Source organism: Platalea leucorodia (genome assembly GCF_965183815.1).
Source record: "Platalea leucorodia genome assembly, chromosome: 5".
In the NCBI taxonomy this organism is placed as follows: domain Eukaryota; kingdom Metazoa; phylum Chordata; class Aves; order Pelecaniformes; family Threskiornithidae; genus Platalea; species Platalea leucorodia.
The window spans coordinates 80657081-80678826 of NC_138827.1; the positions used below are offsets into that span (position 1 = coordinate 80657081).

The following is a 21746-nucleotide window of genomic DNA, read 5'->3' on the forward strand; positions in this document are numbered from 1 at the left end:
TTCATTTCTCTCCTTCTGTTGCATGGACAGAAGGCTCTCAGTTTCATCATGTAAAAAAAACCCAAAAAACCAAAAAAAAACCCCCAAAACAGAGATACGCAATTCTGTATCAGCCAAATACTAAAACAAATCACTCTCCAACTCCATTTCCATCATACACAATATGCTGCCTGACAAGTTACTGCAAGAAGGCAAAGAAATCAACTTCCTGACTTACTGCGGCGATGGCCAACCCAACTGGTTTGACAAGCCACATACCACAACCTTCATATGGTTGAGTGCCATGGGATGTTATGCTGACAGCTGAAGGCTGGGGGAATGCTGGCCTGCCCCACAGGCTGGGTGGGGGAACCAGTCCTGATTCTTAATGGCAAGCGCCTCCTCTAACGATGTGACGACAACAGCCTTGGACTTGCTTGCACTGCCGCCTCCCCTTCAAGAAGGACCGGGATACCCTGCTTACAAGCAGCAGAGGTACTTCAGTGGTGGGAAAGAAGTGCTGGGTGCAGGGGGGAGCACGCTGCTGTTAAGCAGGACTGTCTCATTCATTTGCTTTGACAGAAAAGCAAAGCCATTGTGGAATGTGACACTTCCAGGTCTGGCTGGCAAAATACACCACCAGTCCCAAGCCATTTTAGCCTGAATTAATGGAAATTGTTGTAATTTCTCTTTCCACACAGGTACTCAGCAGAGTTTCTATTATGCTACTAAAGCCTTTTTCTCTTACCAGTAAACCTATCACAGACCACCCGGGAAAGCTATTTGGAGCACAGTGTATAGCTGAGCAGCAGACTACACAGAATGCATCCGAAATTCAGAAACAGGTGGGGGAGCCTTTATCTTTGATGTTTCTTTACCTTTACCCTTCCTGCCTTTGGCTAAATTCCTTTGAAGCCAGGGCTATGCTACACATAGCTCATCTAAATCAGCCCCATCTGGCCTTTGTTTCTGAGCTGGATCTTATCTATAGCAGTCACTGTTGAACTTTCACAGTCTTGGATAATTTTTCATCCTTAACTCAGCAAGCCATAAACAATTATTGCCTCAGTACCTTAGATAAACAGCTATGGAAATCCTGAGGAAAAGGTTCGGGGGTTTCTTTTTGGTTGGTTGGTTTTCGTTTATTTAATTTGTGTTTTTTTGACAGTGACACATTAAGAGAGGGGAGGCATCTTGGACCTGAACCCAGGAGGACACTTGGAATCTGGACCAAATGAGATGCACAATGCAATGTAACAAGCTCTGCTCAATGTCTACTGGATTGGAAGGTAAGTAAAGAAACAGCAGTGCTGGGATTATTGAGGTGGATATGAGGAGCTGGACAAAGCACAGTAGGGAAAAACGAGCATTTGTGAAAAAATTGCCAAGCTAAAAACATTCTGGAATCAGTACGCTGTCAGGTAGCAGCATCCAGCATACTTTGACTCACTTCAAGCAAAGCCAGTACTCAGTTTTGAAGTCTGTACCTTAATGCTCAATCCTCCTTTGAGCAGTGCTCATGCATGATGGTCTAATACAGATCTTTTGCTTCTATAAAAATTCAAAGCATCATTTTATATTAATCCTTTTAACACAGGTCAGATAAAATGCCTGTATTTATCTAAATGATACTTCCTTTTTTTTTTTTTTTTTAATACTGCCCCAGAATGAGAAACAGTCTGAGATTCAAAAGGGTTTTTCTCTCCAATCCTGTTCAATACATAAATTGTACAATAATTTGATCAGTTTCATTTGCAGAAGTATGATTTCTTGTTCCACAATTCAATCAGAGGCTGCCATTGTTCTTTAAAGATGTCTAGCAAAACAGCATTGTCAACTAGGTTTGCTTTCTATATGAAACAAAGTTTATTTTACTTTTAAACTACCAGCTGAAATTACAGTGTATTCAAAAAATCAAGCTGGAAATTACTTTTTCCTTCATTTATTTAAGAAGCTACCCAAACCAATGTTTTATACAATTCAACAGCAGCTCTCAAGAACAGTCAAACTGAATTGAGTAAAGAAAGCAAAATTTTTCAATTGTTTACATTCCTTCTGTTAGATCATTAAAGCTTATGACTGATATTTGAATTAGAAACTTAACAGAAGATCTCCCTTATGAAATAGGTGTTTCTCAATTAGGAAATAAAAGTTAGTGGATTTCTTTCCTAAGCCTCAGTTATTGGGAAAACATACTACCAGTCTTTCAGAGAACAGCTCTTGTCCTTTATTGGGTTCTTGCCATAACAAACATCTGCTAAGTCTATAAATTAATTGCTGAAAACATCTTGTGCTTCTAGATGATCCAGGCAATCATAGCTGTTCTGGGTTACTAGAGAACATTACCATTTTTCTCTCTCACAAAGGCACACATCCACACACACATCCCCTCTTACAGTATAGCATAAAGCAAGAACAATTATTTGGCATTATTTTTAATGTCATAAAATAAACCTTTAGTGCTAATCAAGTCATCAGAGCAGCACACTATAAGTTTCCCTAGATGATTTAAGCAGTACTTTTTATACCGTGATTGTCTAAGGATATGAAGGATGCCTCGTCTAGCTGATTGAAAATGCTCTCTATCTTGAAAACAAGAATTCTATCAGTCTTGGTTTGTCAACAGCAGAGTTTGGCAGGCAGTTGCAATGGGCTCTTTCCAGTTCAAAGAAAAGGCTAGAGTCCCCTTTAGGGAACTCTTTGCATGTAACAGCATTTCTCTTATTTCCCCACAAAAGGCTCATCAGACTTAAATTTCACCTACTTGCCCATCTTCAAGGTCTCCCATTCCTCCTGGCTATATTGACATACTATGGTATGTCACCTTATCTCATGCCCGCCTGTGATTCCTCTGTCCTTGGAGCTCTCAGTTCAGCAATCAGAAATTGGGTCATTTTAATACTACTTGTAACTTCTACAGATGGAAATCACCTAGTCTAATGAAAGTTTTATAGAAATCTCCTGTATTTCCTTTCGGTGCTCCTGGTCTCACTGACCATCCAGGGCTCTGGTGAATGATGAGGATCCAATCTCTCACCAAAATCTGCCAGAAGTAACAGTACCTACATTTTCCAACCAAACCTGGAAGGTTATTATTGACTTAATTTGGAAAGGGTAGCAAGGGTGCTGTCTCTGCCAAATGGCAGCTTTCTGGATGCCATCAGCAGAGATAAACAGATACCAGTCCGTAATCATTTTGGGTCACATTAGCCAGCTGGCATCTCTTTTCTTTCTTATTTGTAATCTGTGTTCATTAAAGATGCTGCAAGAAGGTGGGGGTGGTGCCTGGGCATGCTACACCCGTCCATGTGGGAGAGGAGTGCAATGATACAAACACTATGGTTTTCTACTGCCTACTTTAAAAAAAAAGTAAAATTTTATTTCTTCTTAAGAATTTTCAGATCTGTCCCATGCACAGCTTGAGGCAGACAAGTCACACATACATCAAGTCTCTTCCTTTCCTAGGATACAAGTGTTCTCATATACCTTTGAATTTAGAAGTGTATCTGAAGGGAGCAGTTGCAAATGCATGTTGTTTCTGGCGAGAACAAACAAATGGGCATGCCTGGTTACACCGCATTCCTCCCAGGTGCACGCACGTATGTCATGGTCATGTTTTCCCCCTCACGCTGTATCGTTTGTCTCACTCCCCTCTCCCACGCTCCAGAACACACCTGTGCACTCCTTCCAATTCTACTTCTCTGCCCCATTCCCACCTCTGGTCCTCAACCTCTCCATTAACAATTTTTACGTAGCAAGTACAGGAGGAATTTGGGGAGTAATTAATTCCCTAAACTTTAAGTTCCAAATAAGCAACAGAAGTGCTGAGATATTGAAGAGCAGCAGATTGTCACACCACAAGCCATGTGGTTGCTGCAGTGTATCTCCACAAAAATTATTTGCATTACTCACACACATGAGGGGGTTGACTTGTCATGATCTGTCATTTGAGATGCAAATATTTATTGATGGCACAGAAGTATTCCAACTTTTGTTTTTATTACTCATTATTTGAACACCATTAGTTAAGAGGCTTTGAAAGACCAAAATCACTCAGCCTGTTCTGCAGTAGGACCAAAAGAACTCACATTTTATCACTATTTCATGTATACCATAAATAATGTAGCTGCATGATCAAGATCTAAACCTAAAACTATGAGCTGAGAGCTGAAGTACACTGCAATAGTGTACTATTGTCATAAATAAAGCCTAAGACTAAACCAAGTCCTTCATTAAAATTACAATTATAGGACAGTAACTTCGTAAATACTAACTTTTTATACCCTGTCCTAAATAGCATTCAGGTGTCCAAAAGCAGTATTAAAATATAGATTTTAATGCGTTCCAAAATTTATTTCTTTTTAGCTGAATAAAGAGGACACGTCCCTTCGACACAGAGCACTGCCATACACAGCAGTGCTCCTCTACCCACGGATCTTCATGCCAAGCCTTACACTGTGCTTCCATAGAAGCGTCAGCATTTCCTTCTGCTAGTTTTTCAGCTTTACACAGCCTTATGACGCACAGCCAGCTACACAGCCATCATATTATTACTCAGACCTTTCTCAACTGTTCATATGCAGTAAGTCCCCTTTACAGACCTGCATCTCAAAACACCCTTTTGGAACAGGCAAATATTATATTATCATCATCATCACCACCACTATTATTATTATTATTAATGTTTTCAATACAATTTTAGAGGTGAGGAATGAGGAAGGAAAAAAACCCAACCTGTGTATGACTTTTCTGGGCACACTGTAAATGGATGCCAAAGCAAGGTGATAAGAGTAAAATTAAGATAGTCTGACAGTTTGCACTCTCCTACCATGAAGAGTATTACTTTTGTTTCTTTTAAGTAATGTACTGGAAATTTTCCAGGCAAGACAATATTTAAGAAGGTGTTGAGAAGCAAAAAGAGCAAAATCTCCAGCTGCAATGCCTTTTTTCCAAGATTTGAGTTCTCCAAAACAGATCTCTGATAAGGATTCCCACAAGTTCTGCACATTTTGTAGTTAATTTCACCTTATTCCAGGTCTCTCCTCATCAAAGCAGGAATGAGACTGATTAACGGCATTTCTTTAGAAGCGGATGCTTCGTACAGTTGATGGCAATTGTCAGTCACTGGGACCTTATATTTAGTCTTATTTAAGAGATGAAGAGAGAAATATCCCAGAAAACTCAAGTGTGAAGATGAAATTTTCCATCTTTCTTCCCCTCTATCCTCATATATCCCAGCCACATTTTGAAGTTATTCCAGAACAGAAGCAACTGCACCTGTAAGACTGTAAACTGTCCAAGGCGAAGGGGGTTTAGGAGTTCAGCAGAATGGCTCACCTTGCAGTAAGTTCTGAAAACTTCTTGCTATTCATGATAGTTCTCATTAAACAATGTGAATACATTTTAGAAGCAAGAAGCAGTTACTGTTCTTACACTCATATTATGAAAAAGAATCCTGGGCCCTAAGACTACATAACAGGTCACTCAAAATCATCAGCAGAGAACACGAGCACACTAGTTTTCAGTCCTCTGCTTTTCTGTAACACTCAAAGTTAGACCTCCTGAGGCCAGGAGCCTTGCTCTTTCAATGTCAACAGCAAGACCAGACCAGGATACTTCCGATCACTGTCCCACAGGTTGGAGTTGTAGAAGCTCTGGAGGATGCATAGCCCACTCCTGAGACTAAGCTTTCTGGTCGATAACTGCTCCTCTGTGCAAAGCTGAGGGGGGACATTTGCCAAGCCTTCACTTGAAAAGAGTTTGGTCAAAGGGGAACTGTAAGAAAATACAGGGTGGACCCAGTGTGCTCCATTTTCCTATTCATTATGTAAGTGTACTTATTCAGAGGCCTCTTTATGTCATTCAATATAAATAAATACCTGCAGCCACTACCAGGCAAGGCAAAAAAAGCACCCTGTTGGGAAGCAGAGTGGGACACTTGTTGAGACTGTCTTGGAGGTCATCATTATAACCTATTTAATATCCACATGTACACGCACTCACCCCCAGCTGTACTCTCTAAATCACAAAATCACCACATGTGGAACGAACATCATCATTATTAAGGATGACACTTCTCTTTTTCTGTTTGTGTGTACTGGACAGAGCTCTTAATGGATGCTTATATTGTAACTCTGGCAGTGACTATAGTTTACACAGAACACCTGGGTTCGCATTAAGCTACTTGCCACGCAGACTGACAGCAACGCAGCTGCAGCACAGTACCTGTTAGGGCAACACCAGGATACTCCTTCCAGGCCACCCTACGCTTGCTGACAGCAGCTACAACCACTGCACGGATGTAGCAGACCTTCTCCACCATGAAGTAGCTTTGTGCAAGAGCAGAACCAGGGCAAGACACAAGAAAGCTGTCCACAAGGTGCTTACTAATTGCCTGTCGTTGAGTTGCAGACCAGACGCCTTTAGTCAGTATTAGAGATGCTCTTGTTCAAAAGGGACCAAGGGAAGGAGAAGCAAGGCTATCACGTGATCCCTTTGACTGACCGATCACCTTACACCACACAGGAGCAGAGGCCCACGTCTTACACTTTTTTACCAGAGTAAGTCTTTCTAGTTAACATCAAATGTTAACTAACCTTCTATGTGTGAGATTTTCAGAGAGAACAACACTCCATGGCTGCGCACATACTACCAGTCCTGAAAAAAAATGGGGGAGGGGGGAAATGTAGCACTTAGTCAATGAAAGAAAAATGGAATTTAAAAAAAAATTTGTATCTCTCTCTTTATATATATCTCTCTCTCTCTATCTATATCTCCTTGATTTCTACCTAGGTACGGATTGAATGGCTTCTGCTTCTTAATTACTAAAGCAGTAACTGGATGGCTACACATGACCATACATAATGACCCACAATTTCTGGTCTTTCACACAAGTTTTATGCTGATATAACACCAGCACTCTAGCAGAAGCTAATTTCTAATTTATATTGGCAGAAGATCAGATTCAGGACCTTTGTGAGTAAATAAATCATATTCAAGAGTAATACAGATCCTCAACTGGTATAAATCAGTCTGACCACCCTGAAACAAACTGACCACCCTGAAACAAACTGTCATTTACACCACCAGCAGACATTACCGGTATGCAAATAATCAAACAAGACTGTGCGACGAAGCTCTCTTTACGTATGTAATAAAGTTTCACAAAATTATTGCACTCTTACATTAAAATTCATATCAGAAAGCAAATGCTAATATTCCAAGAAAGACAGCTAGTCCGATGTATGGACTCCAGGTTGTTTCATAGGAAACTGTAGGAAGTCATTAGGCAGGAAGCATGAAAAACCCTGACTCCTGTAATCTTATTTTTTCATGTATGACTTAGGTTTTACTAGCCCATGTGCAGCAGGGAGGCCTAAAGCTTTGGAAGAGATTTGCAGGAGCCCCAGGTGAAGTTAATACAAGTCTGAAAGAGAAGACCAGAGGCAAGTGGTAACACCTGGATTCCAAAGACTGTTTTTATAAAGGAAGATAAACTAATCTAGCTTTTTATTTGGAATCTCTACACAGAACTGTATCAACAAGAAGAAAAGCTAAGATGCTAGAAACTACTCCCTTGGCTCTTCATTCCAACAAGCCTTCCCCAAGACAGAGGGCTACCACCATAAACAAACAAAAATAAAATCAAACAACAATCCATAATAGCACCTTCCTATTCTGGTCAAGGTCTAAAGTCAGCCACAGTTATTCAAGGGAAGCAGAAATCCTTTGGAGATTGCACACAAAGCAATGGATATGGAGGACTGAAATCAAGGTTACCTTCTCCTTGCTCTGTGAATCACTTTATGGACCACATAGCTGGCAACGACCTTGGTTTGACAGCTACCTCCTCCTCTGTATATGGTTTCTCATCATGCTGTGCTCTAGCCTGGGAGAGGATGGCAGATTATTTAGCAGATAATGTCATTTTCTTAGTCAATGCACTTGGGTTATTTCCAGACCATTTTTCAGGGAATATTTCCTGGTATGGATACAGGACTTTGTAGAAAGAAAATGTGAAAGAAGCTATGATTTTTCCTAATAAACACTTTGAAGGTTTTGCGATTTAGATGACCAACACATTCTTTTTCCACCAAACTGAGAAAGATCCTTGATAAAATTAGGATCAGCTTGAAACCCTTCCCCAACCCAAACCCATTTTCCTACACACCACTGCACTCAGCAGGCCTTCCTCTATGGCTCCTTTTACAATTAAATGCCACTTTAAAAGCTAAGTTAGGAGTCTGTAACACTCTTACCACTGCTCTTCAATAAAGGTGCAATGGAAGAGCAGCTCATCTGAATGACAGAGTTACTACACACTATAACAGCACTGAAGAGGGGCAAAAGACTTTGCTTCCTCTCTATTTCAATTGCTTCCTCTTCCATATGCAAGAGCTGGGCAGCGATGGACAAACCTCAAGACAGAAACTTCAGATTTGCCTTTGTTTGCCACCAGCAGCTCTGCAGAACACCATGCATGAATAGACAGCTTCTGTCCAAAGGCAGGGGGGAATCAACAAGAGGGCAAATAAAGAGAAAAAATAAGATGGGAGCAGATGCAGGACAAGAAAACATTTATGGGGCACACAGAAAAAGAGACGAATATCAGAAAGATACATACCAAGAAATACTGGAATAAACCTTAATTTTAATTTAAATATGAGATACATAAGGGAAATTTATTTTGAGATGGGGGCACAGCTGTAAGATGAGAGGTGAGAGAGAGTTAAAGTGTCAGGAATCATATGCTTTGCCCCAAAACAATGCATTCTTTTTGAATCATTAATAGGCGGCTTCCACAGCAGATGTGAAACAATCATAATCCTAAATTCTAGCTGTATATTCATACAGCCCTGGTGCTTCAAAGATGTGATGGCTGTCATGTTTTGAGTTATAAACAAAAGCATGGTAATAAAATACAACAAACAAACAAAATAACCCACAAAAAAAACCCTGTATCACCACTAAATCCACCCTCCAGAACAGGGCAAACGATTTAACTACAATGCACTTAAAAGTCAGTGTAAACACAGATGCTTTAATGTAACTTTGCAGTTTTCTACTCTTTAAGGCACCTTACTTGAGTAAGAGATTTGTTATTGGTATTTAAAGCTCTAAGCCACTCTGGTGTTATGCCTGAGTTACTCCAATCAGGAAACAAGGCAAAACTTAAGTAATGCTATGGTGAGGGATACAAAGTGCTACTTTCTCTTCAAACCCTGAAGTCAGCTCTCAATGGAAGAGTAAGCAAGATGAAGTAGTCTTCTTCCATTTCTGCTAGCGCGCTTTTCATCTTGACAACTGAAGGTAAATGCCAGGCTAGAGGTTTGAGCTCTTGCCACGATTCTAGCAAACCACCAGCCTATCTTCAAGCAAATCAACCTGTTCAGAGATTTTTTTTTTTCTTAAATACAAAACAAAACAAACCACAACAAAATGTTCTGTGCACCATGCATACAGATACAAACTGAATAACTCTTAAATTAAGAGCTGGTCAAGAACGTACGTTTCTGGAGGCTGGCAATGCTATAGAGATCTCATTTTTATCTCTGTATCGTTGTCTTGTAACCAGACCCATTTATCAGTGCTGGCTGAAAGTCAGGACATCTGTTCCCGACGGAATTTTGACATTTCTAAATTTCTACTTCATTCCAAACTGGAAGGAAACCAAATATTTTTCACATTTCCTATAAATGCTCTAGAAAATAACAATTCCAGGTTAGCACGCACACAAGTTCCTCTAATTAGGATACAGGGTGTGTTTCTTCTGTCAAATATCAAACTGTTTCATTATCACCCCAACAGCTGACATTTTGAAATATCTCATTTTCTAGACCAGTCAATGTTTTATAGCTGCTCTTAAAGTTTTTTTTTAATTTAATGATTTTTAACAAAAAAGTATTACATCAGAGTGATATAATGCCACTGTGGCATATAAATTACTGTGTCACACACACGTACATATATATTTACAACTATACATACATTGCCTATATAAACAATTAGTGAATGTGGAACTAAAGACTGGCTTCTCTCATTTTTTTCCTAAGACTGATTTACTCTTGTTATCTTGAACACAAAGCGAATAAAAGCTTTTCCAGTAAGGCATGTGATCACTGTTCCCTGTCTTCTAAGCACCTCTTTCTGAGAATTTTTTTCAAAAACAAAATTATCTCTAAGACATTGTAGTGTAGAGAAGAATCAACTTAAAGGCAACAAAACTAAAATTATCCTCAAAATTGCCTGTTATAATCAAATTTTATGCTGTAGGAGACTCGCAGTATTGATCCTAGAAGGGAACAGAATGTGTTCATACCACAGCAACTCAGACTTCATTTTGGGTACCCACAATGTAATTCCTGTCTTAGGTAGAGGAGGTCCATATCTATTTCTTGATTTACGTCCCGTCTGCTCACATGCCCGACTACAATAAAATCGAAAGACCCATTCTGCAGCAAATGAAAAATCCAGATGTCCAATCAAGTGTTACGTGCTCTGCCCTAATTAAGTTTCTGCTGCAGGCTTACAGCGAAGTTCAACTTAATCCTCACCTATTCAGGTTTCCAATACAGTTTACACACTTCATACAGACGTAGGATCCCAGGAGCTCCTTGGAGCCCTGCATTGTGAAAGCATGCCATTTAGTGAGGTTTATGATTTCACAGAATCACCAAGGTTGGAAGAGACCTTTGGAGATCACCAAGTTCAGCCCCCTACTCATGGCACAGTCAACTAGAGCAGGACCGTACCCAGTTGGTTTTTGAGTATCTCCACAACTTCTCTGGGTAACCCGTCCCAGTGTTTCACCACCATCCCAGGAAGAAGTTTGTTCTCATGTTTAAACAGCATTTCCTGCATATCAGTTGCTTGCTACCTCTTGTCCTTTCACAGAACACGACTAAGAAGAGTCTGGCTCTGCCTTCTTTACTCTATTAGGTATTTGTACACACGGATAAGATCCCCACTGAGCCTTCTCTTCTCCAGACTGAACCGTCCCAGTTCTCTCAGACTCTCCTCGTATGTCAGATGCTCCAAATCCTTAATCATCTTAGTGGCCCTTCACTGCCCTCACTCCAGAAATGTTCATGTCTTGTAGAGGGGAGACCAAAGCTGGATTCACTCCAAACATGGCCTCACCAGTGCTGAGTATAGGGGAATAATCCCCTCCCTCAACCTGCTGGCATCGCTTTCCCCAATGCTGCTGGTGCATTTCCGGCTCATGTTCAACTTGTTGTCCACCAGTGCTTCCAGGACTCCATTTGCAGTTCAATTTGTCATAATCACGTCAATGCAATCACTGCAAAGTTAATTTCGTACAACAGGTGTTGTAATCCTGGGGAGCATTTGGTGCTGGAGCTGTTTGTATTTTCAGGCTACTCTCTTATCACATCAGTTCTCTCCCTCCTCTCATACTAGGTGTGTGGGAAAAGTTGACAGATAAGTATCAACCACCCAATTACCACACAATTATTGCTTCAATATATACAAAACACGCTCCTGCTTGTGGTCTAACCCCTTGCTTTTCTTTTTCTCCACCGCTTCTTTCCAACATGATGCCCGTAAGAGGAACAAAATATACCCAACTGGACCAAATCATCTCGTCCAGCAGCATGCTTTGGACAACTGCAAGTAGTAAACAGCAGGAAGTTCAAGAAAATCTAATGGACAACTGCAGAAAAGCCTGTCAACAGGCACATTCCCACTCATGACCCACTCATTACCTAAAACTTTGTTTTCAACAGAAGCAACTGGTCTCACCAGTTGCAAGGGGGATTCTGGTCTTGATGACTCACTGGTCTCATCTGCTACAGCAGTACTCAGGAAAGCCACAGCCCTGACAGTCAGCTGGTGAGAGGCTGGAGCCCTCCAGCTCCCCAACAGAGCAGGTCTCCTCCTGCTTGAGAAGTGCATCAGAGGAGCTCACCACCACCTGAGTTCATCCACCACCCCCAAAATTTCTCAGCTCACCTTCATTTCATGTAGATTTAATTTGTCTGCTTTGTCATGCTGTAATGCCTGCAGGTTTAGACTAGCGTTCCGTATTTCTGCTACCCACCTACGAAGTTTCAGCAGTTGCCATATCAAGGCTAATTTCTATACTTCTTAAGGAACATATCTTGTTTAGACTGTCCCCTTCAGGACAGCACACCAGGCAGTTTGCCTCCAGCTGTGTAGACCACTGCATTTCTCTCAGCAACAGATACATCACACAGTCACAACAGACACAAGCAAAAGCAAGCACAAGGGATAATACAACGTGCTACTCTGATCTTCTTTTCACATTACTCACTTTTGTGATCAGCAACTGCTTTTGAGTAAGCAGAGTCCCTTTACTTTGCACTGTACAGCACACTCTTATTTCCAAATAAGTAATTCCCTGCCACCTCATGACGGTATCCCTCACTAGCTTACGCATTTATGCTCATTTGCACCATTTGTCCAGGCAGACAGTATTTGTGCAAAAGCAGCTTTCATAAAGTTCTGTGTGACTACAGGATGCCGAACACCATAGCAAAGTAGAAGCTTAGTGTGGCCTCCGCTTCCACTCTCTTCTCAGTAAGGATAAGAGTCCCAAGGACATGGTAAACGACAGTCCCAGGGAAAGTTCAGGTATCTACACAATGTCATACAGAACTGAATTTAGTCAGCAACAAAGGCAAAAAGGGAGTGAAGAGATCCCAATTCCAAAGTGAGGATTTCGGCTTCATTTCTACCAAGCTTTTTTCTCCTTCTGCTTGCAGAACATTAATGAAATAAACATTAAGTTTATTTCAGAGGATGACAAATGGGCAACAAGCAGATGTGATGACACCACATGTAATAAATAAAAGAGCCACTTTTCCCCTGGGTGACCCCATTGCTGTTAAAAATAGAGCAACTAGCTTGTTACAAAGGATAGACAAATACTACTGCATACACAAATACTCAAACAGCCTTGGGAATCTAAGATTTTATGCCAATGAACACCCTCTGGGCTCTAACCTCTGTTTTTTGCACCAGTCTATGTCAGCCAAATTTTTTTTTTTTTTTTTTAATATGGCACTATAGGTTATTGGCCCCCATCCCTACAGAAGAAACCAAGACAGAGAAGATATTAAAAGGAGGCTTTTACTGCACTCACACTGAGAAAAAATGCAAGTGATACATTGCTTTAACCATCCTAGTGTGACCTAGGAGTCCAAAGAAGGCTTTTCATCATTTCAGACCAAACTTTAAAGTGCATCATTTATAATATTAAAATGAGGTTTAGGTTAGTGAGCCTGAAAGATACTTCATTAATACAAGGTAGTCTGGAGAACCTTAGCATTCTGTTCCTCCCTGTGCAAAAGGTAACTTGGATTAATAGCCTATATACAAATATACATGTAGCTTACATATTATAAAATACACAACACTGCTAACTGGTTGTTATGCTTCATTACAGCTCTTAGACATTCTTAGTAATTGTAAAGACAATTACCTTGAGAGTTAAAATTTGATTACATTACATCAGTAACAGTTACATGAGGCTTCACACTTGCTCAGCAGTATGAAAGTTTATCAGTGGCAAAATTTGCAGTTATGAGAGGTATTAACTACATAGAAAAAAAAAGTCATTACAGTTTACTCGCTGGCTTTGGTACAGAAGCCACAGCTTTGTGTTACAGGTCCACCAGCATTATGAAAACCATCTCTAAGATTATAACTGGCTATGCTAAATACTCCAGCTCTCCCACCTCCGCCACAATTTGACTACTTCAAAATAACCAGAAAAGTATCATCCTTGTGAGAAATTGATGGATGCCAGATGGTGTAGAGTTAGTCTTCTGTAAGGACCATGTGCTAAAAAGAATTCCTCGGGGAGGACTGAAGATCTCAGCCTATCTGATTGTCAGAAACTTTGCTCACCGTAAAGCAAGACATCAGTGATTCCTCCTCTTTCAAGTGGTCAGAGACCCACGTGTTTCCTTCCCTTTGACCTGGATGCACATCCCTGCTGCACCCCCAAAAATCTGTAAGTGCCCAATAAGTGAAGGGAGTTACTGGTGTGGGAGACCACAGAGCAACAAGGTATTAGATGAACATCTCCAAGGAACTGTTGATACACATCATAAGCACCTGAGTGTCCATAAGTTGCCAACTACAGCCTTAAGCATACTACTGAATATTATATAAGGTTACATCACTTATGAAAGCTACATACTTTTATGCTGTAATTTTAACTTTCTTCTCAAAACTCCAAGACCACCTTGAGACAGGCACAGAAACCCCAAAGGCTAATTAACTGTCAAACTACTGTAGGCATGGGATATTTAACACCTGTTGGGGAAAAAAACAAAACAAAACACAAAAATGGTCAAGTAAGCACTGTTCAGCTCAGGCATCCCCTTTCTTTCTACCCTGTTGACAGATAACAGAGATAAAGTCAAGGGAACAGATTTCCCCAAATGTTAATTTACTAAATACTTTGTATGGACTAGTAGGACACTGGTCTGCAGATGTATAGGGACAGGCAGCATACCAGAAGCTCTTCTTTTTCCAAGAACAAATTCTTAGGAAATGCTTGTTAATCAGCGACAGAGGCAGAAGTAGGAGCAACCAAAAGAGCCAAAGGCAATTTGGATCCAACTGCACAGTTATAGGAATCCAGGCAGGAACTAAATGGGAGTTTCTAACAGTAACTGGAACCTGCACTCAGACAAAACCCCAACGGCAGCTCTGCCCTAGTAATAGGCTCCCAGTACCCACTAGTGACCTGTCACTGAAACCTTTCCCTCAGCCAAGCTGTGGTTTGGCTGTCATACTTCTGTCACCTGGGTATTTTAGAAATCAGTTTTAATGGCATTTTCTACTGGAGCTCAACACATATTTCCCATTTAACTCCCAATCTTGAGATTGGCACTAATGTGCATCTATAAATGGTCCTTTATGAAGGACATTTAAATAGTATGCATTTTATCCACTCCACCTTCTTTTAAAGGAACACCTTCAGCTTACATCTGAACACACAACTACATGACACAACAGAGATGTGCACCAGCCAACAGACGCTATTGAGGTGGGTGAGCGTACACCACACTGGTCATAGCTGGTAAGACTGAGCTTCATCCATGCCAAGACAGACAACAGCTCTCCAGGTAAAAACAATCATTTTGTTGCAAGGTAGGTACTTGTGTTAGTGGCTGAAGCTCAAACACTGCAACCCTAGGAAACAAAAAATGGTTATATAAAGGAAAATATAAATGACAGAAAATTAATAACTAATGAAAAGAAACACAGAGAAATGGATAGTACGATCAGCGAGATATAAATTTACTTTAAAGCTATTTACTGTTAATGCTCCATTGTTACTATTTTAAAAAGAAATTAGTTTAAAGTTTAAAAGAAATAGCTTTTTCAGTTATTTTCTTTACATCACCCATGTCTTTTCATAGGAAGTTACCAATTTCAACACCTTATTCCATTTCAGCTGAATTAAGCATTTATTAAATAGTAATCATGAAAAAAAGACCTTGCAGGTCATCTTATGAAAAAAAGAAAATATAAAAAAAATATAGAGAAAAAAACTGAGAAAGTTATTGTCAGTGAACATGTGCATCCACTTACACACAAATGAATTATGCCTGAATGATCAGATTTTGCCTAACACACAGGGAACTAAGGAAGAAATCTAAAAATATCATAGCCCACACACAGGTTTTGATAGAAATAACAATCATTGCCCCACCCAACCTCCCCAGATGAGGTTTTGCGCTGCCGGAAATGCAGCAAATTTGTACACCCTCTTCCAAATTCTGTACCCTGTCTAGCCTCCTTGTTGTTGTAAGAAAGCACCAATACTAGATGTCTTAGGGATTACGAAAATCAAATTTGTATGTATACACCACATACCAGAAACACTTGCAAGGCTTTAATGTACTGTCACCTGAATGAATTTTTACAGTCAGCAACATATATATATACACACACACAGAGTCATTGTATTATGTCACCCTGATCCACTAGGAATTCTACTGTGTCATACTAAATGAGAGTCAGCTGAGGTTACCTTTGAGGCTGAATTATCATTATAAAAGCAAAATGTCATACAAAAGCCGTGAATTTCCATACACTCAATGTCTGGAGTATCTTGATGTGACTGATAGTAAATGATGAGGCTGGCTCAGTTTAAATCAGCGCAGCTGGAGGGCTGTACCTATACATAACCAAGCTATCCCTGACCATATGAGCCATTCAATCAACTGAAGAATATCAGCTTCACCTTTGAGAACTGCCCCTCCGTCAAGGCCAGAGGACAATAAGGGCATTATAAGCCTAGTTTGCTGATTTCTGGAGAGATCTCATTAGATCTGAGCCCAAACTGCTGCTTACAAGGTCAGCGAAATAAAGTATACTGCAACTACAATGCAAAGATGAGATATGAGAAACTTGATTAGATGAGCAAAGTGTAAGGAAAGCAGTAGTATCAGACTACTCGACTCAGAAGGTTGCTGGACCACATCAGAAACCTGTTTAGCTAGCACTTCTTTTGGAGGATTCAGCCAACTTCTCCCTTGAGAGAAGACTCTAAAGCAGAGGTGTGTTACCCTCTTGTTTTACGTCCAACAAGCACAGTGATTGCCGAGCGAACGTTATTTTCATATAACCACATGCCCCTCACAGAGGACATGCTCGGGAGAATAGGAAAGGATGCTGCTTCTGGGCAGCGAGGTCTAACACAGAGAGAGAAGAGCTATGTGATCCCATAAAAGAAAAAAAAAAAAAAAATTGTATTTGCCCAGAATAACAGATGTTTCTTTGTCTTTTTAGGCCAATCAAAACTACAGCACCCTGCTTTTAGTAAGACCAGTTTCAATTCCACTTAACGTGTCTTGCCTGCACTAGAACCAGAAAGGATCCGAGGAGACAGAGACTAGTATTATTGAACACTTATGTTATCTCCTTATAGCTGAAGGTGTTGTATAGTATAGCAGGGGATCCTTAATTGCTTAGATGCCTTTAAAAAAATAGTAAGACACACAAAATGGATGGGTACTAGGAAAAAACATGTCCCCACATTACCACTGCACTGCTAAACTCCTGCCATCTTCCAAATTACTACGTAACACTATCTTTGCATTTAGTTATTATAGTTTTCTAAAATGTACTTTGTGTTTAAAGAAAGAGATGAATGAGAAGGAAGGGAAAAGAGAAAAGGCTCTTAAGGTATTATAGCACCTCATCCATAACTATGATGGCCTCAGCAGATAGATCCACTAAATCTCATGGTTATGAGATTATACCTCAGAGCAAAGCTTATTTCAAGAGCACTCATCATCATCAGATCCAATTGCTGAAGCGATTCAGCACACACTTAATGTTCTAATCTACTTTTTCTTTTCGTTCAAGAGTGCTGGTTTCATAGCAGTACAATGAAATCAACCAAAAGTAGTTTATTTGAAAGGAGGAAAAAAGAAAGAAAATAATTTGGAAGTGTCTAGATTCTTTTCTTGACTTGGTTAGTTGATTCACCAAACCAGTAACAAAAAAAAAAAAAAAATCCCAGTAGGATTAACTCTGTTAATAATAGGTGAATACGTATATAACAAAATTTCCATGTTCTGTCATTTCTCTTGCATCCACAAATATATACCTATATAGAATATAAATATATATATAAATGAAGTCAACTTTTAACCCTTAGCATGACAAGTTTTATCCTCTAGACGCATCAAGAACTTTGTAAGCAAAGACACATGAAATCCAAATCACAGCTCCCCCTGAACCATATTTCCTACTACTGTGAAGATCCATGAAGTTAGTCACCCTTCATAGCAAGACAAGTAAAACCATACTGCTCCAGCAGCCTAGCAGTCCGCTGCTGTGAAAGAGTCTGAAAATAATGGATATAAAATACGTAATCAGATTCTCAATACCTTGTGGCTGCTTCCCTACCAGTATAAAGAATTACAAGAGCACCTGTATTAGGTATCTTATAAAACAAAACAGAGAATACACTGATGTTACAAATATTGCAGTACAACCATGGATTTAAAGTAGACCTGGGTTTTTTAAAAATGTATTACAGTATCTATTTTTTATTTAGTTGCTACCATTGCAGAAACAGGGAACTGTTACATATCTGCAAAACCTTGTTCCAGGATGTAGCATGTACAACATCAGCCATCCATTGAAAAGAAAAAAGGCAGCTGTTTTAGTACACAGAAGAATGAAAAGCTATCAGTTTAACAGATATTCCTCTCTCTTCCCTTCCAGATCTTGTATAGCTTTATCAATTGAAATAATTGCAAGCCTTTAATTAATGACATGCATGAGGCATTTCTGTGGCTCCCAATAAACAAAGCACAGAGGTCTGACAAAATAAATTACTAATGAGCCATAATAAGGCTTGATCTTTCCCCCATTCAAGTCAAAGGCAATCCCCCTGCTTTGATCAGTGGAAGCAGGTCCAGTCATTTTTTCTCAGCCTGCTTTAATAAATTGCTCTACATGAAAAATCACAATTGTACCATGCCGTGTGGATTAATCCCACACAAAACAGCCTGATCCTACTCTCACAGTGGAGTTTTGCAATCGATTAGAAATTAGAAAAAATACACAAGTAGTTGTTAATAAAACCTCTTTGGGGGTCTCTCACCTGCTATCAGGCCAGCAGAACACATTTCCAGATCTAAATTTCAAACTTAGCCTAACAAATACAAGAGAATTATGAAAATGTACGGATTTTCTCATCTGTATAACACTTAAAAATATAATGCACTGCGAAATTAAAAATTACTTTAACTGAATGAAGAAAAATAACCAGAGGGAGTGGACACAGACTACTAAATAAGCAGAATAGCTTCTGTAACACTAACAACAGCCGCACCAGAACTAGCAGAAACAACGTGATTCTAAGTTTAGGCTGAAATTGTCTCCCTGACTAACTGTTCCTCCATCTAAACACAGCCCTGCTGCGATACATATTGCAGTTCAGATGGCAAGAGATGCAACATCACGCACCCACTTTCAGTGCTCAAAAGTACACATTGTACAGACTGCAAAGGAAAAAAAAACCTTACTAATGATTTGGCATTATCTAAATAATACTTGGCACTCAAATTGTAATTATATTGCAGTATTTAACTCAGGATAAGTGTTTAAATCAACTTTTGATAACCTCAGATTTTCAGGCAGACCACAAGTTTTGCTGCCTTTTTCACTAAATCTGTAAAGCAACACAGAAGTTAACAACAGCCCACAATAGCTTATTTTTCAAAACAAATATGGTCCTCTCAACTGAGTCATGAAAACTGCCGAGTTTTTCACAAACCAACATCCCAGGTGCCATATTCTAACCAGGGCCAGGGAACGCTTAGGAGATGCAGAGTGCTACCTGGCAGATCAGCTATTTCATCATCTTTGAAGCATCTTTATAGCCTTTCTGTGGCACATGGTAACTATTGGTCTTCCTTTATCTTCCTTGACTACCCTAACAGCATTGCCTAGGAAGACAGCACTGAAAACACGTAGGTGTTGGCATAGGGAGTCGTTCTTTTGTTCTCTGCAGATGGAGGGAACACCACCTTTGTCAGGCAGCACAGAAGCCTGCGCAAGTAAGCAACCCACTTCACTTCAGCTGCCTCCCCGTGACAGGCGGCCTCTGCTAAATACCCGCAAGGAAACACTCACAGAAAATAAAGAGTCATTGCTGACCAATCACTAGTTTGACGTCTTGTGTTTAAATATACGTATATACGTATTCATACGTTTGTGAAACGTGTATTTTGAACTCAGCAATCTCAAAGAACGGTGAGTTTGGTTCAGCGATGAACAGCGCCTGAAGCGTTTCTTCAGCGATCCCACATGCTGACGGCACCTGGAGTACTGCCGACACAGGGCACGGACCGTTCACGCCGCCACCACGCAGCCTGGCCGAGCAACGCTCCGCTCTGCCAGGCCTCGCCCTCGGGCTGGTGCTCACCACCAAACTTCCCGCTCCTGCCTGACGCCCGGTCTAACCGCCGCCGCCTCCTCAGCCGCGCAGCGCCGGCGCCTCACGCCTCCGGCGGGAGTTAGGCCGAGTCCTGCCCCACGGCGTAACGCGCCCCGCGGCCGCGCAGAACCAGGGCAGCGTGGGCTTCGCCGCAGTTTACTCCCTACAGAGCGACCCTGCGGCAGGAGCCCTGCGGCGGGGGCACGGGCAAACTCTCCTGCCGGGACAGTTTCCCGCCCCGGCCCGTCCGCACAGCGCTTCTTGCGGGGCTTCCCTGAGGCCAGGACCCCGCCGCAGCCCGCGCGTAGCGGCCCGCGGGCCGGCAGGCCCCGGCTCGCACAGGTGCCGCAGGGCCCTTCTCCCCCCGCCACCGGCGGCGGGCCGGGGCGCCGCGGCCGCCGCAGGTGGAGGGAGGGCTGCGCCCATTCCCGGGGAGACCTCGCCTCCTAGCGCCCGCGCCGGGCCGCGCTGCGGGCAGCGGGAGAGCGGCGCCGGCTGCCTCCCGAACCCCTCCACCTTCCTGCCTCGGGCCCGCTACGTGACCGACCGAGGGGGGAGGGAGAACGTAAGAGCCCGGCAAGGCCGGGAGAGAGGCGGCGGCGGGGGGGGGGGACGCCGGGCAGGCAGGGTTCCCCGGCTGCCCCTCAGCCGCGCGGCCCGCCCAGCCCCGGCGAGCCCGGGGCGGCGCGGGCGGCTCAGCGTTACCTTTCGAAGAGCAGCCGGATCATGAAGATGCAGAAGGCCAGGGGGAAGGCGAGGTAGAGGTCCTCCGCCTGCGGGAAGGCGGCTTCCTCCGTGCTCTGCAGGTCCGCCCAGGTGACGTTGTGCGGCAGCCAGAACCGCTCGTTCCAGAACCAGGCGAGGATCCCTGCCATCTTTGCTTTGTCTGCCGCGGCGCCCCCCGCTCCGCTCCGCTCCGCCCGCCGGCCTCCCTCGCCGCGGCGAGGCGTGTGCGAGCGGCTGCCGGGGGAGAGGAGGATGGAGGCGTGTGTCAGCCCCGCAGCCGCGGATGATGCTGCCGAGCGGCTCGGCGCGCTGTGCCGGCTCCCCGCCCCGGCCGCCCGGCGGGGGCAGCGGCCGCCCCGCCTGTCACACGGCCGCGCCGGCCCCCATTGGCTCCCGCCCGCGCCCCGCCGCTCGGCTGCCCCGGGGCCCGCCGTGCGCCTCAGGCGGCCCCGGGGCTGGCCCCGCCGGGCGGCCAGCAGCAGCCTTGCCCCGTCCCTCTCCCCCTTCCAAAAGCCCCCGCCAAACCCTGAACCAGAAATTACGCGGCCCGAGCGAGCGGGGACCCCGTCCTGGGGGCGCTCACCGCGCCCGAGGCTGCCGGCAGCAGCGCGCTGCCCCCGGCTGGGTCGCAGCCTCCGCTTCAGCGCCGGCTCGGCGTCCAACCGGCCTGGCGGCGACGCGGCCCCGCGCCTTGCCACCCCGCCGCGGCCCTCCCTCCCGCCGCCCAGGCGGGCTGGCCCGCCGTGCGGTGTTGCCGGGCTCCCGGCGAGCCTGGAAAGGCTGTCGCCTGATTTAAGCAGGCAGATGGCGGCATCGAAAAGCCCTCCTTTGCTGAACTCCGCACGGACCGGTACCGGCCGCCTCAGCCCGCTCCCCGCGCCAGTAACCCCTGCCCGCAGCCCTGCTCTCCGCCCCCTCCTGCTGAGGCGTTTAAATGGGAGCGGGACTGTCCTGGGTGAAAGGACCCTCTGAAACAGTTAATGACTCCACCCTGTATGCACCTACAGCAAACAGGCGTAAATGAGGTACGGAAAAGTGGCTGAGAGCACTCCACTCATCAGCGACAAAACTGAGGTAAGGACTG

The 21746-nt window shown here is 43.0% G+C and overlaps 1 protein-coding gene across 1 annotated transcript in view; it reads right to left on the minus strand.

The window, feature by feature from the left end:
• The window catches only part of CERS6 (ceramide synthase 6), a gene marked incomplete at both ends in the record, with an annotated part of 127997 nt that extends 107186 nt beyond the window's left edge, over window positions 1-20811 (minus strand). Inside the window, one exon of the mRNA XM_082311768.1 lies at window positions 20642-20811. Within this exon, the coding sequence (XP_082167894.1) occupies window positions 20642-20811 (170 nt within the window). The remainder of the gene's footprint in view (window positions 1-20641) is intronic.
• Window positions 20812-21746: the final 935 nt, after the last annotated feature.